Source organism: Hypanus sabinus, chromosome 15 (genome assembly GCF_030144855.1).
Source record: "Hypanus sabinus isolate sHypSab1 chromosome 15, sHypSab1.hap1, whole genome shotgun sequence".
Taxonomy (NCBI): domain Eukaryota; kingdom Metazoa; phylum Chordata; class Chondrichthyes; order Myliobatiformes; family Dasyatidae; genus Hypanus; species Hypanus sabinus.
In genome coordinates, this window is record NC_082720.1 from 56,157,228 (window position 1) to 56,172,628 (window position 15,401).

At 41.6% G+C, this 15,401-nt stretch overlaps 1 protein-coding gene across 1 annotated transcript in view; it reads left to right on the plus strand.

The window, feature by feature from the left end:
* Positions 1–15,401, plus strand: part of LOC132405235 (protocadherin Fat 4-like) — a 72,856-nt gene that overhangs the window by 14,249 nt on the left and 43,206 nt on the right. The window contains exon 3 of the mRNA XM_059989921.1: positions 7,911–10,312. Within this exon, the coding sequence (XP_059845904.1) occupies positions 7,911–10,312 (2,402 nt within the window). The remainder of the gene's footprint in view (positions 1–7,910; positions 10,313–15,401) is intronic.

A 15,401-nucleotide genomic window follows, 5' to 3' on the forward strand; every position in this document is an offset into this window, starting at 1 on the left:
AAAATAACATCAAGGCCTAAGAGAGGGCATATTATAGAGCAAAGATTAGTGGCAGGTTAGTAGGATTATAAAATCATACTAAAGAGGATACCGACAGTTTCTTCAGACACATGAAGTGTTAAAGAGAGGTGAGAGTGTATATCGGACTGCTGAAAAACAATGCTGGAGAGGTAGTAATGGGGAACAACGAAATGACAGACGAACTGAATACGTATTTTACATCAGAATTCAAGGTGGAAGACACTAGCAGTGTCAGGGTCTTAAAGTTTGTGAAGTTACCAAAAATGAGAGAGCTGGTCTTGAGAAACTGTAAAGACTGAAGCCACTTGGACCAGTTGCTGCACACCCAAGGGTTCTGGCAGTATTGGTTGAAGAGATGGTAGAGGCATTAGTAATGATCCTTCACGAATCACTAGATTCCAGAATGGTTCCAGAAGACTGAAAAAATTGCATGAGTCACTCCACTCTTCTAAAAGGGAGACAAACAGAAGAAATAAAATTATAGGCCACTGAATCTTATATCAGTGGGTGAGAAGATGTTGGAATCGATTACTAAGGATGAGGTCTTAGGGTACTTGGACGCACATAGTGGAAAATGCCGTAGTGAGTATAGTTTCCTCTGTAAACAAAGAACAATCGGTTGATGTGGAATTCTTCCCAGAGACAGTTGTGCAAGCCATGTCTTTAAGTATGTTTAGACAGAGGTTGACAGATTCCTCGTTGGTCAGGACATGAATGGATTCGGGGAGAAAGCAGGAGATTAGTGATTAGGCGAAAATTGGTGAAGCCATGATAAAATGGCGGTGCTGTCTTGATGGGCCAAATGGCCTAACCGATTCTGTAACTTATGGTCTCATGGCCTTATGGTAACAGCAAAACTCCAGATCGCTCAAAACATCCGAAAAGGCACCACAACAATGTAGCTTACAGCTTTCAATTGTATGCAGCTCAGTAGCAGAATACTATTTGAAAGAAGTAAAATAAGTAGTTTCGATGGTATTATAGGACAGTTACTAACATAGTTAGAGCATTAACTGAATGTAAGAAGGCAGCGAGTGGGAATAAAATCATTCTTGTCTAGTTGGCTGCCAGTGATTAGTGGTGTTCCACATGGGTCGGTTTTGGGACCACTTATTTTTATGCTGTACGTCAGTGATTTAGATGATGGAATAGATGGCTTTGTTGCCAAGTCAACAGATGATACAAAGATTGGTGGAGAGCCAGGTAGTGTTGAGGAAAGAAGTAGGATGCAGAAGGACTTAGCCAGATTAGGAGAATGGGGAAGAATGAAATACAATGTTGGAAAATGCATGGTCATGCACGTTTTAGTAGAAATACTTGTGTGGACTATTTTCTAAACGGGGAGAAAATGCAAAAATCTGATTGTGGATAAACTGTGTTCTGTGTTTCACGGAGACATGCATCAATATGAACACGTCACATTCGGCGATCAGACCCGAAGCCTTCTCCATGCACAGGAAAAAAAAAAAACGAACTGCCAGTTTGGAGAGGAAAAAGGTAGGGATTTGTGTTTCATGATAAAATCTATGCTTGCTCGGATGTGGTGATTTTGTTGTACACGTTCTTCCAAACTGGAACATTTAACAAGTCAGTGCCGACCTTTCTATTTGCCAAGAGAGTTCTTCTCCGTGATCTTGACAGCAGCTGATACACAGGCGAAAGCCGACAGTAGTGAAGCACTCGGAATATTGAATGCTGCAACCCCCTCCCTCCCAGAAAGAAACAGTTCGCCCCACGCATTTCTTGATTTCACGTCATGGTAGGGTCTTCAATCACACTTGTGTGAGGAAATCTCTGACCAGGTATTGCGACAACAGCATGTACGCTGCAGCACCAGGTGTCCCAAAACACTATACCACTGCAGTACTACGGTAAGGAGTGCCTGCTGTTCCTTTACCTGACCGCATTTCCGGAAAGCAGATAACTTGGCTCTCCTTCTTCTATCTGCATCAAGACAGGAGCTAAAGAAACGTTCAAACAACAAACAAAGCCATGGGAGAGAGAAACAAAGAAACATAGAAAAACTACAGCTCAATACAGGCCCTTCGGCCCAAAATTCTGTGCCGGACTTGTCCTTACTTTAGAAATTGCCGTTTGTTACCCACAGCCCTCTATTTTCTTTAATCGCCATGTACCTATCCAGGAGTCTCTTAAAAACCCTATCGTGACCATCACCACCACCTTCACCGGAAACCCATTCCTCGCACGCACCACTCTGTGTAAAAAAAAATATCCCCGATATCTCCTCCGTACCTACTGCCAAGCACCTTAAGACTGTGCCCTCTCATGATAGCCATTTCAGCCATGGAAAATAGGCTCTGACTATTTACAGGATCAATATCTCTCATCATTTTATACACCTCCATTAGGCCTCCTCTCATCCTCCGTCACTACAAGGAGAAAAGGCGAAGTTCACCTAACTGACGCTAGGAGAGATCTTCGGTGAATTGGGCCGTGTTCAAGAACTCATCAGAGCACTTGAATGAATACACCACGACTGTCACGAACCATATATATAACAATATTCGTAGACGAGAGTGTCCGCAGAAAATAATTCTGTGTCTTACCCAACCAAATCCCAAGGGGGAGCCATAACATCCGCAGTGTGCTGAGGGCCGAATCAGTGGCATTTAGGTCTGGCTACCAAGAAAGATACAACATGTCCATTGTCGTCTCCAGAAAGCCATCTATGGAGTAAAATTGAACCACTAAACGATCTTCTAGAACTATGGCTTTTCTAGAATGCCTTTACCTCTTACGAAATGAAATCGAGCTTCGCTTCCAGTGAGCTCAATGCTTTTGTTTTGCTCACTTCGGCCTTCAAAACATGGAAGACAGTTCACACGAGTTCTGCAAATCACGATGACTTTGTGATTTTTGTCGCTGAGGCCAACGTGAGAGCGTCCTTTGGGAGGGAGAACCTGTGGACAGCATCCAACCCAAATGGGGTTGCAGGCCGAGTACTAAAGCCCTCTGCGAATCAACTGGCTGGAATGTTCATCGATACGTTGGCGACATAGTAACGTAGCGGTTACCGCGACGCTATTATAGCTCTGAAGTTCGGGTTCAATGCGAGAGCCGTTTGTAAGGTGTCTGTATATACTCCCAGTGGACAAGTGGGATTTCCCTGGGTTCTTCGGTTTCCCCTTGCTGTTAGGTGACGTACCCGGTCGGTTAATTGGTCATCGGAATTTGTCCTGTAACTAGATTAAGGTTTGTCGCACGTTGCTGGGATGGCCTGGCTCGAAGGGCATACTCCTTAGGTAGTATGCCTAAAGAGTACTGGTATTGATACATTGGTAAATAAAAATAAAAATAGTTGGTAAAATATCTTTTACCTCTCACTTCAGTAGTCTGAAGTACACATCCGCTTCAAGCAGGCTTCAGATTCATCGGAGTTTAAAAAGAAGGTGGCAACCTGCCTTAATGACGGTTGTGATGAAGTGCTTTAAGAAGTTGGTGTTGACAGATATCAACTCCTGCCCGAGAAGGAAATGGCTCCGCTCCAATTTGTCTGCCGGCACAACAGGTGCGCAGCAGATGCAATTTCATTTGCTCTTCACTCAACCTTGGTAGACGGGCTCTGCAAAGGTGCATACATCAAGATGATTTTTATCGATTGCAGGTCGGCATTCAATTATATAATCTCCCCCAAACTGATCAATACGTTTCAAGGCCTTGACCTCAATACATCCTTTTGAAATTGGATTCACGATTTCCTCATTTGCTGACCCCAGTCAGTTCAGAGTGGCAACAGCATTTCACCCATAAACTCAGGCGGTGACGTGCTAATCCCCCTGCTTTAGTCGATTTATAATTATGCCAGAAAGGATTAGCATAACTTCAATGACATCTTCATGTTTACTGAGACACCACCGTCGTTGGCGGAATCCAAATGGTTACGAAGCAGCATATAGGAGTGAGAATGAAAATCTATATATCACTCCAGAGGCACAGTCCAGGCCTCAGCATTTAAGTATAATTACCAAGATAGAACAGCAGTTCTGTTTCCTTAGAAGTTTGCGAAGATTCGGCATAATATCTAAAACATAGACCATAAGACCAGAAGATATGTAGATCTAGGAGCAGAAGTAGGCCATTCAGCCCATCGAGTCTGTCCGCCATTCAATCATATGCTTATTCCCTACCCTTTCCCTATACCCTTTAATGAGCTGGCTAATTAAGAACCTATCTATCTCTGCCTCAAATACACCCAATGACTTGGCTTCCACAGACGCTCTGGCTACAAATTCCAAATTGCATTCGCCTTCTTCACAACTGACTCAACCTTGAGGTTAACCTTTAGGGTATCTTGCACAATGACTCCTAAATTCCTTTTCATCCCTACCTTTTGAATTCTCTGCCCATCTAAGTAATAGTCTGGCTATTTATTTCTTCCACCTAAGTGCATGACCATGCACTTTCCAACATCGTATTTCTTTTGCCACTTCTTTGCCTATTCCCCTAAAGTGTCTCAGTACGTCTGCAGACTCTCTGTTTCCTGATCATTCCCCGCTCCTCCACCTATCTTCATATCATCCACAAATTTACCACAGATCGATTATAACGGTAGTCCAAATCATTGACATACATAGTAGAAAGCAATGGTTCACACACCGACACCTGTGGATCTCTACTGGTAACCGGCAGCCAGCAGGAACAAGATCCCTTTATTCCCACTCTCTGTTTTCTAGTAACTAGTAACTTCTCTATAATTCCATGGGTTCTTAAGTGGCTCACGTCCTGCACCTTTTCAAAGGCCAACTGAAATTCCAAGTCCACCACATCGACTGCATCTTCTTCTCTACCCTGCTCTTAATTTCCTCAAAGAATTGCTGCAGGTTTGTCAGGCAGTATTTTCCTTTCAGGAAACCATGCTAACTTTGGCTTTTCTTGTCATGTGCCTCCAGGTACTCCCTCGTTTCATCCCGAACAATCGATTCCAACAACTTCCCAACTTTTATTTTCATGCTAACAGGTCTATAGTTTCCTTTTTGCTGTCACCCACCATTCTTAAATAGCGGAGTAACATTTGCAATTTTCCAGTCTCCCGGCACAATGCCAGAATCCATCGATTTTTGAAAGATCATTTTTAATGCCTCCGCACTCTCTCCAACTACTTCCTTCAGAACACGACGGTTCACTCCATCAGGTCGAGGAGATTTATCCACCCTCATACCATTAATCTTGCTGAGCACTTTCTCAGTCGTAATTTTCACTGCACAAACTTCACTTCCCTGATACTCTCGAATGTCCGGTATACTGCAAACGTTTTCCACTATGCAGACTTATACGCTTTAAATTCGTCTGCCATCTCTGCATCTTTCATTGTAATATCTCCAGGGTCATTTTGTATTGGTCCTCTATCTACACTCGACTCTTTTTAACCCTTCATATACTGAAAAAAAAATCTTTTGGATTTTCTTTGTTAGTAGTCGCAAGCTTCATTTTATACTTCATTTTTTCCGTCCCAATGACTTTCTTAGTTTCCCTCTGCAAGTTTTAAAAGGCTCCCCAATGTTTTATCTTCATACCAGATCTGGTTTCCTTGTACACCCCTTCTTTTGATTTTATTTTGGCTCTGCCTTCTCTTGTCAGGCACGGTAGTGTCCTCCCTTCCTTTGAAAATTTCTTCTTATTTGGAATATATCGGTCTTGCACTCCCCTCATTTTTCGCAGATACTTCAGCCATTGTTGCTCTGCTGATCGTTCTTCAAATGTCCCTTTCCAGTCAACTTTGGCCAGTTACCCTCTCCTGCCATTGTGATTTCCTTCATTCCACTCAAATACCGGCACATTGGATTTTATTCTTTCCCTCTCAAATTTCAATGCGAACTCGATCATTTTGTGATCACTGTTCCCTAAGGATTCCTTAACCTTATGCTCACTTATCACCTTCGGATCATTGCGCAACGCCGAATCAACAACAAGCTGTTCCAAAGAGCCATCCCTTAGACATTCTATAAATTCTTTCTCTTGTGGTCTAGTACTGATCGTGTTTTCCCAATCCATATTCATGTTAAAATCCTCAACGCTTAAAATGACATTGCCTTTCTGACTCGCCTCTTCTATCTCCTGCTGTAATTTGTAATCCATATCCCGGCTGCTCTTCGGTGGTCTGTATACAACTGTCGTTCGGGTCTTTTTACCCTTGCCATTTCTTAACTCAGTCTTTTTCTACTGATTTAATTTTATTTTAACAACATTCAAAAGATGAGTGGTGAAGAACATTTGAACTGGTTACATAGCGGCCTGGTATGGAAATTCCAATGCCCTTTAACAAAAAATCCTACAGAAACTATTGGGTAAGGGCCAGTCCATCACGGGCAAAGATCTCTGCAGCAATACACACAGACACATGGAGCAGTGTCGCAGGAAAGCAGCATCCACTATCAGGGACTCGCACCATCCAGGATATGCTCTCTTCTCGCTGCTGCCATGAGGAAGCTTCAGGGTCCATGTTACCCTCAAACATGAGGTTTCTGATCCAGTGGGAAAACTTCACTGAAATTGACTCGTCCCATCATTGAACTGTTGCCACAACTTATGGACTCCCTTTCATGGCTACGTCCTTTCACTCTCTTTGATTTTTATTGCTTCTATATTTACTTATTTTGTCTTTTGCACATTGGTCGTTTGTCCGACATGTCGGTGGCGCTCTTTCAGTGATTGTATTATATTTCTTGGGTTTACTGACTATCCCCAGATGAAAACAAATGGCCAGGTTGTATCTTGTGGTATTTATTTACTTTGTACTTTGTACTTTGAACTTTGAACGACAGGAAATACCGGAACTGCCCAGCTGATCAGTGGATGGGGTTGGAAAGAAAATTGACTGGTTATTGATCGGAAACATTATTCTTGTCAGAACATTTTTCCACTTCGAACAATTGTGTACGTGCAATATTTTCTGTTTCTAATTTACCAAGTTAATGTAAGTTAAAGTTAAATTTTACTAAGTTAAAGTAAATTTGGATAGGTATATGGACAGGAAAGGAATGGAGGGTTAAGGGCTGAGTGCAGATCGGTAGGACTAGGTGAGGGCAAGCGTTCGGCACGGTCTAGAAGGGCCGAGATGGCCTGTTTCCGTGCTGTAATTGTTATATCGTTATATAACTAGTTTTGTGGAAATTTCGTTTACATTCAAATAGAACATCCTTCTACAAGCGAGTATATCTGTGGATGACTGAAATCATCCATTAACTCCCCCCCCATGATCATTTCATAATTTTTCCATGACTTTTAGTCTAGATTTCCAATACTAGAGAGTGGATTTCATGCGGTCTTTAACTTCTTATTCACTCCCCGTTTACTTTTGTCCTGTTTGACATCACGATATTTACTACAGAAGATAAACATTTTCATAATATAAGTTTAGGGTTCATTACAGGTGGAGGAGACGGAAGCAGTCCCTGAGCCAATCGTTCAATATAAGGATGCATGAACGTAGCTATTTTAATATATGCTGTTGACTTTTGTAGGAACAGTTTTATAGCTTTGGTGTAAACATTGGAACGAAACAACAATTGCGGAATAAACCGCAAGCTTCTTGTGTCATTGGGGTAGAAATTATAGTTGTACACCCGTAAACTGCCATTCCTGGCGCCGTCCAGCTTTAAGAATTTCCGGCGTTATTATTGACAAAAACACTTTGTGACGCTGTACACCAATCAGAATCTCAAGTGCAGCTAGAGATCCGTTGCTCCACCCCCACCGTAAAGGAAAGCAGAATTACACGGAAAAGACCCGGTATTTTACTTTAGTCTGAGCGACCATTTATCGAAACAGACTGGACCAGTCCGTCATTTCGGAAAGACAAGGTTTAGTTAGATATTTCAGTAAGCAGCCTCTCGCAACGTAACCGAAGTAAATTCGTGCTCCTGGAAAAGGAGGCGTCCTCACAGCAATGGCGAATGTACAGGGTAAGAAAGCCTTTCAGTCCCTGAGATTGCCTTTTATTGTTATTATTTGTGCATTAAATGTGGTTTTCGGAGAGATTCGCTATTCGATTCCCGAAGAAGTGGAGCGGGGATCAATCATTGGTAACGTTGCTGAAGATTTGGGATTAAAGGCTGGAATATTGCTCACTCGTAGAGGACGGCTTGTCTCCGGTCGCATTGAACCATATGCGGAATTAAATTTGGAGAGTGGGGTTTTATTTGTCAATGAGAGAATGGACAGAGAAAAAATTTGTGGATCGATATCTATCTGCATTCTTCCTTTCCAAATTGTGATTGAAAATTCCCCAGAAATGTACCGCGGTGAATTGGAGATTGTTGACATAAATGATAATTCGCCCATTTTCCCGCAAAGCACCGTTGCCTTGCAGATTGTTGAAAATATTGCACCCGGCTCTCGTTTTCCGCTGGAGAGCGCTCTCGATCCGGACGTGGGGACAAATGCAGTCACTTCGTACGTTATCAGCCCTAATGAACACTTCAGTCTGAAAGTGGAGAACGCAGAAGAAGGCATTAAAATTGCAGAGCTATTGTTGGAGAAATCCCTGGACCGTGAGAGGCAGGCATCTTTTCAGCTGGTGTTGACGGCCGTTGACGGAGGAAAGCCGCGGAAATCTGGGACAACTCAGGTTGTAATTACTGTGCTGGACAGCAACGATAACGCGCCGATTTTCGATCGGAAGATATACAAAGCCAGCCTGCCAGAAAACACATCTGAGCGATCCCCAGTGGTTACCGTGCACGCTTCGGATGCAGATGAAGGCTTAAACGCAGAGGTAACGTACGCTTTCAGCAATCGTGCCTCAAGGAAGGTGCAGGAATTGTTCAGTTTGGATCCCCTGACGGGAGAAATTAGAGTCTTAGGAGATCTGGACTTCGAAGAGTCAAACAGTTACACAGTGGATGTTCAGGCTGTGGACAGAGGTTCACCAGCCATTGCAGGGCATTCTAAAGTCCTAATCAGGATAACTGATGTCAATGATAACGACCCAGAAATAGAAGTAGACCTGGTGACTACAAAGGTCACAGAGACTGCCGTGCGCGGAACAGTAATCGCAGTGCTCAATGTGCATGATCGAGATTCAGGGGTGAACGGAGAAGTTCACTGCAAGATTCCACCACATATTCCGTTTAAGTTGCAGGCATCATCGGGCGATCATTATAAACTAATCACCAGTGACTCGTTAGATCGGGAAAATACAGCACTCTATAATATTGCTATTTTCGCCTGGGATTCAGGATCTCCTCCTCGATCGACGAACAAAACTATCCCGATATGGGTTTCTGATGTCAATGACAACGCCCCGAGGTTCGCACAGTCTTCTTACACAGTTTATGTGATGGAGAACAACGCTCCTGGTGCGTTTATTTACGCAGCAGCTGCTGTCGATCCTGATTTGGATCAGAACTCTTATGTTTCTTACTCCTTTGTAGAGAGCCTTATCCAGGACTTACCAGTATCCAGATATCTCAACATTAATTCTGTGAATGGTACCATTTATGCGCTGCGCTCTTTTGATTATGAGAATATCAAAACGTTCCAGGTCTACGTTCAAGCTCGGGACGCTGGAGTGCCCCCACTGAGCAGCACCGCTACGATGAATGTGATCATATTGGATCAAAATGACAACGCTCCAGTAATTGTCTCACCTTCAGCACAGAGTGGATTAGCAGCTGTGGAGTTCGTGCCGCATTCAGTGAGTCAGGGGTACTTGGTCACCAAGATAATGGCAACTGACGCAGATTCTGGTCAGAACGCGCGGCTGTCCTATCAGGTGCAGAGATCCACTGAATCTAGTTTATTCAATCTTGGACAAAGCTCGGGCGAAATTAGAACAGCTCGTAATATTTTGGAGTCTGATGCCACTACACAAACTCTAGTAATTGTGGTGAAGGATCATGGGCAGCCAAGCCTTTCCAGCACGATTACAATTCTCCTTACAGTTACGGACAACATCACTGAAAGAAGCATTGAAAACAATAATTTTGTAGCGAAGCCCGAAGATTTCTCTGACCTGAACCTTTACTTAATTGTCACTTTCGGCTGCACTTCTGCTCTCTTTCTTGTCACCATCATTCTTCTGATTGGCATCAAGTGTAACATGAACAGAAACGTCAGCCCCGACTACAATTCACCCAGTTGTTGCTACAGACTTGAAAATTCTAACGACAACTTTCACCTAAGACAGCAAGTGAAGGAGTCCTTAAATGACAGTAGAGCAAACTCGTTGGTTTACGTACCGGAAAACCGTCATTATTCTGTTTGTTTGTCTCCAGAGTCAGCGAAAAGCGATTTCCTGTTTCTGAAGCCGTGTAACCCGCCAATATCTCATGCCTAATGTCATTCTATAAATATCGGATAACAACGCCACTTCGAACTCTCTTTAAAACCAAGGAGTTGGACCAATGGGAATAAATATTTAAAGAGAACCCGAAACAAATTCCATTGTTTATGAGGCGGAGAAATCGTATTTTAATTTAAATATTGATTGCAAAATGCAATATTCAAGAACAAAGTTTCGCAATATTTAATCAAGACATCGCAAACTGGCATATTTTAACTGTTATAGAAATTCGACGATGAGTTTCTGACTCACACTCCCAAGACTTTTGTTTTTATGTCAGCTGCACCAAGCATGGTGGTTCCATGTAAGTCTTTAATTTTAATGTGAATAATTGTGATTATAAATCCTTAACATTCAAATAAAGCGTTTTGTTTGAAGCGAATAACCAAAAAATAATACTCCATATTTACTCAAGAGCCGAACCATGACAGGACAGCGTTGCCGATTTGTTGGGCTGAATGGCCGAATTATGCACCTAGGTCTTACATGTTATGGTTTATACCTATCGTTCCTGGGTCGATAATGGGAATAGCAATGGGATAAGCGAAAACCACACGAGCCACATCAAATTATAAGCTACGAAAACGATTAGGATGATATCTTAAGCCGACAATGGTGACAAAAAAAGCGGGAGTATTATGAAGAAATGTAGCTGAAGTTAGACGCCGAGTTATCTACCATATGGAGATAAATATCCGAATAGCAGAGGGAGAATGTGGCTAATTAGGTGAAATAAATGATGCAAGCATCGAAGGTGAAAATATAACAGGGGTATTAATTAAATGCTTGGATTTTGTTTTTTACTGTCTGTTAGGATTCAAAACTTCAACCACAGCCATGTGTCCGAATGAATTCCATGGATTCACCACCCACTAGTTATAGAAATCTCTCTTCATTTATGCTCGATAGGGACGACCCTGAGTTTTGAGCCTGTGTCTCTTTATCCTTGATTTCCCCACTACAAGAATCAACTCTATCTAGGCCTTTTAATATTCTATATTGAGTAATCAGATAGAGAACAAGAGAATCATTATTACAATTGACAGACGGGGAGACTGAGATAAAGTTTGTTAATAGAAGAACTCTTGCCTGGAGAAGATGCAAATCTAACCAAAATAATTAGGGCAAAGTAGAGAGAACTAAAGATCGCTAAAACAGCGAGTTTCAGAATAGTGCAGTAGCGAAAATCTGAAATGAAGGAAAATGCTGGGTTTGCTGTGAAGGGGAGAAATGGCGTTCTGGCCTCGTTGTGGACGATACGAAAATAGGTGGACGAGCGGCTAGTGTTGTGAACCATGGAGTCTGCAGAAGAACTAGACAGATGACGAGAAAGAGTAAAGAAGCAGCAGGTGGAATATAGTGCAGTGAAGAGTATGATCTTGTACATTGTTAGAAGGATTAAATGCATAGACTATTTTACAAACGTGTCGAGCATTTAGAAATCAGACGTGCAAAGGGACTTGGGAGTCCTCATGCAGGATTTCTAAAAGGGCAACTTGCAGGTTAAGTCGTTGGGAAAGAAAAAATGTAATATTAGCATTCATTTCCCGAGTCTAGGATATAACAGCAAAAATGTAATGCTGAGGCTTCATGAATTATTTTTCTTCGAGCACTTGGTTTTTTGTGAGCGGATTTGCGCCCCTTGTTTTCTAAAATTCCTTTACTGCAGCTTGTAAACAAACTACACAATTATGCAGTGATCCATGGATATTTTATCTTTCAATCATCTGCTGAGGATAAAATACCTTCTCTGGCACCTAACTTGCCGTGTAATAGTAACGTTCTTTGTGAATGTCAATCGAAATTTCACAACTGCTATTGTCCATGTTGATCTTGTCACTCCAAATATAAACTTTGGAATAGAATCTAACGATTGATAGAATTTCTCAGACATCAGAAACAACGCGGGAAGTAGTAACATTATATTCGCAATTATATTGGGCTCGTTATCTAAGAAAAAAGGCTTTGCTGGCCAGGGGGAGAATAGGACCAGAAGGCACAGCCTCCAAATAGAAGGAGGCCGTTTTTAAAATAGATGAGGAAATACTCAGGTCGACAATACCAACAGACTTGGATCTCTATGTAGTATGCTAAAGAACAAAAGCAAAGTGTAGTATTCGCCATTATTCTAGTTGTTCTGAAGTACTGAAGAAGACAAACGGAACAATTAGTCGATATTTGAGGGATGCTAGTCTTTTCAATTATAAATTATTGAACAATCTTGAATGGTTGGTCTTTACTTTTAGGATACTGCTGTATTCAGTTTCTTGCTGTGTTTTCTCCAGACGCTTTGAAATACTCAGTAAAAGTAACAATTTTTGTTTTGTTTCTCCAAAATAAATATTTATCCAACCGTTAACACCCTTCTCTTTTCCCTGCAAACGCCAATCTCTTAGTTGAAATCGAGCGCGAATAGCATTCTAAATATACTGTACCAAACTAGAAGCATTGGATATACGAAATTACCATGCAAATAAAAGTCCTAAACAGGAGAATAAATTGTGCGCAAATATTGTTTGAATAAAAGTGAACAATGATTTCCATTGCCCATTAGCAGCATTAGATTACCGTACTAGTCACGCCCGTGCACTTTTCTCGGAAAAAAACTTATTTAAACACCTTATGTAAAACACGAATTTAATTTTAAATTTGATGATATCCATAGTGTCAAGTTTTTGAAATCTCAACTTGCGTAAATGAAAATTCATAATTAAATACTCAAGAATATTCACTTTGAATGATAATGAAGTTTCATTTCCTTCAAAAGTAATAATTCGTAAAATAATAAAAAAAGATATCCAGCTGTATACAGAACACATTTTGTTACTACACTTTTGCGGTACACAAAATTAGAATTGCATTCCTACATTCGATTCCTCTATTAACCAGTCTCGGCAAAAATTAGGACTACTTCAATTCTGGCATGGTCCATTGCAAGACAGTGTCTGCGTCATATCCTCTCAGTCTCATGATCCAAATCTCGGGCAATGCTTAGCCTGTCCAGCTTGACAACAACACCAAATTCAAAATTTAATTTTCTTCCTCATCCCTTCGTTTTGTCCACCTTTTCTGGACAATTCTCTTTTTCCTCTGGATAGAGAATGCCATATTCATGGGGTAAAAAACTCATGTTTAAACAGGCTTTTTCATTATATTCTGGATCGAAAGATTCCAGTTTAACCGGTACAGATAATTTTACAGGGAAAGCTGCAGGCCGAGCTATCCAAGAGCCAGCACATCATGCAAACGTGACCACTAGTGTGATCATTAGAAAATTAGCACACATAGATGAGGGGTTTCCCACCATAAATAAAGCTTTTCGCTACAACTGCTCCTTCCCAATAACTGACATGTCCTGTTTTATTTGCATTTGCGCTTTCGCCTGTTTGAGAAGCTACATAAAATCTAGGCATTATGATTTGTTAATTTACAGCCAGTGATATACCAGCCTTTAAAGGAATTTCCCTTAACGAATACCAAACCGATTGACCTTTGTGTAGCTTGTACATATGTTGATTATTTATTCCGTCCTGTATCCATTCCTTCTTTTTTCTCCTACCAATAATAGCTTTTGATATAGCTTGCTAATTTGCCGACGCAATCTTGCTTCTCGTTGAACGGCGTTGGCTTCATGCACAGGAATCCCCATGTACGTCCAACCACTGTCTACGTTAGTCCGCGTAGCATGTTCATGAGCTAAGTCCAAATAAGTATTATAGGTTTCCCCCAGTATAATAAACCCCAGTTGTCCACAAGAAAAAAAGTAATTTCTTCATAATTTAGTATCCCGTCTTCCCTTCTTCATGAGAAGACAAATTGCACTTGGTTCCCTGTATCCAGCCAGCATTCCCTTAGGCTTTCACAACAGTCCTTGTCACCAGAATCACCTGATTTCACCAGCATTCTACCTAGAAGAAAGGTAGACTTTCGTAAGCATCTTTACAGTCTCCAGGTTTAATGGGATGAATGTTTTTCTCCCCCCCCCCCCGCTTTAGGGAAGGCAGCAACTACATGTACTTGGTTTGCTCTTAATGCTTTGCCTAAAAACTTCTACGGTTTACTTACCGGTTCTGAGTAGGGACGCTTGCGCACTAATCAAAGGAAGTAGAGACTCCGGCGGTATAGGCCTTTCCATTAATACTTCGAACTGAGTCAATTTATTTGTCCGTCTCACCTGTTTTCTTATAAAGTATAATGAGCCATTTCAATCCAGTTTCCTGACATACTGAGACAACATATATTTTAATACTCCATTCATTCTTTCTGCTAGTCCCGAGGACTGCGAGTGTTACGGAAGGTTGTATTCACATGGAAATTCTAACGCCGGACCCAATTCGTTAATTTGTTTACCTGTATGGTACCCCAAATCTGGGAATAATTTCCTGCATGCATATCTTAACCGTAGGTAGGGTGTTATCGTTTCTAGTGGGAAACTCCTCCCCCATTTGGAGAACATATCTACTATACCGATAGTTATAACCCCCAGTGGCAGGTATCTATCTGCAAATTAGCAAATGGTGCCGACGCGGGTGCAAAATGATCAAATTTAGCAAGTGACTTTCCCCCATTTTGTCACTAGCAAATCTCACAGCTTCGCACAACCTCTCCCGCAATTATTGCTAGTCTGGATGCAAAGCATTATTGATGTATAATATCTCGATTCCTGTGACACACAAGAAGATTATACAGATGTCTCCACACCCACTCAGAGTCCTGAAAACAATGTTTTTCCTTTTATACTCCCTTATCCTTTTGTAGAGTCCTGTCTTTGTCGGAAATGCAGATTTGTGGCAAGAGTTACAAGAGTACTAACATAACTTTACCTGCATTAGTGGCTTCTTTAGGAGATGTGTCCGCTGCAGCATTTCCCTTACTTATGGGCTCTGATCCATCATTGTGAGCTTCGTAATTAACGACAGCAGGTTGTTTGGGCAGCTGCATTGCTTATAACATTTTTATGAGATATATATTTTGAATGGGTTTTCCCGCAGAAGTAATGAACCCCCGAAGTTTCCAAACTGATCCAAAATCATGTCCCACCCCAAGGCCTCCCTAGAGTCCTTGTAGACATTTACCG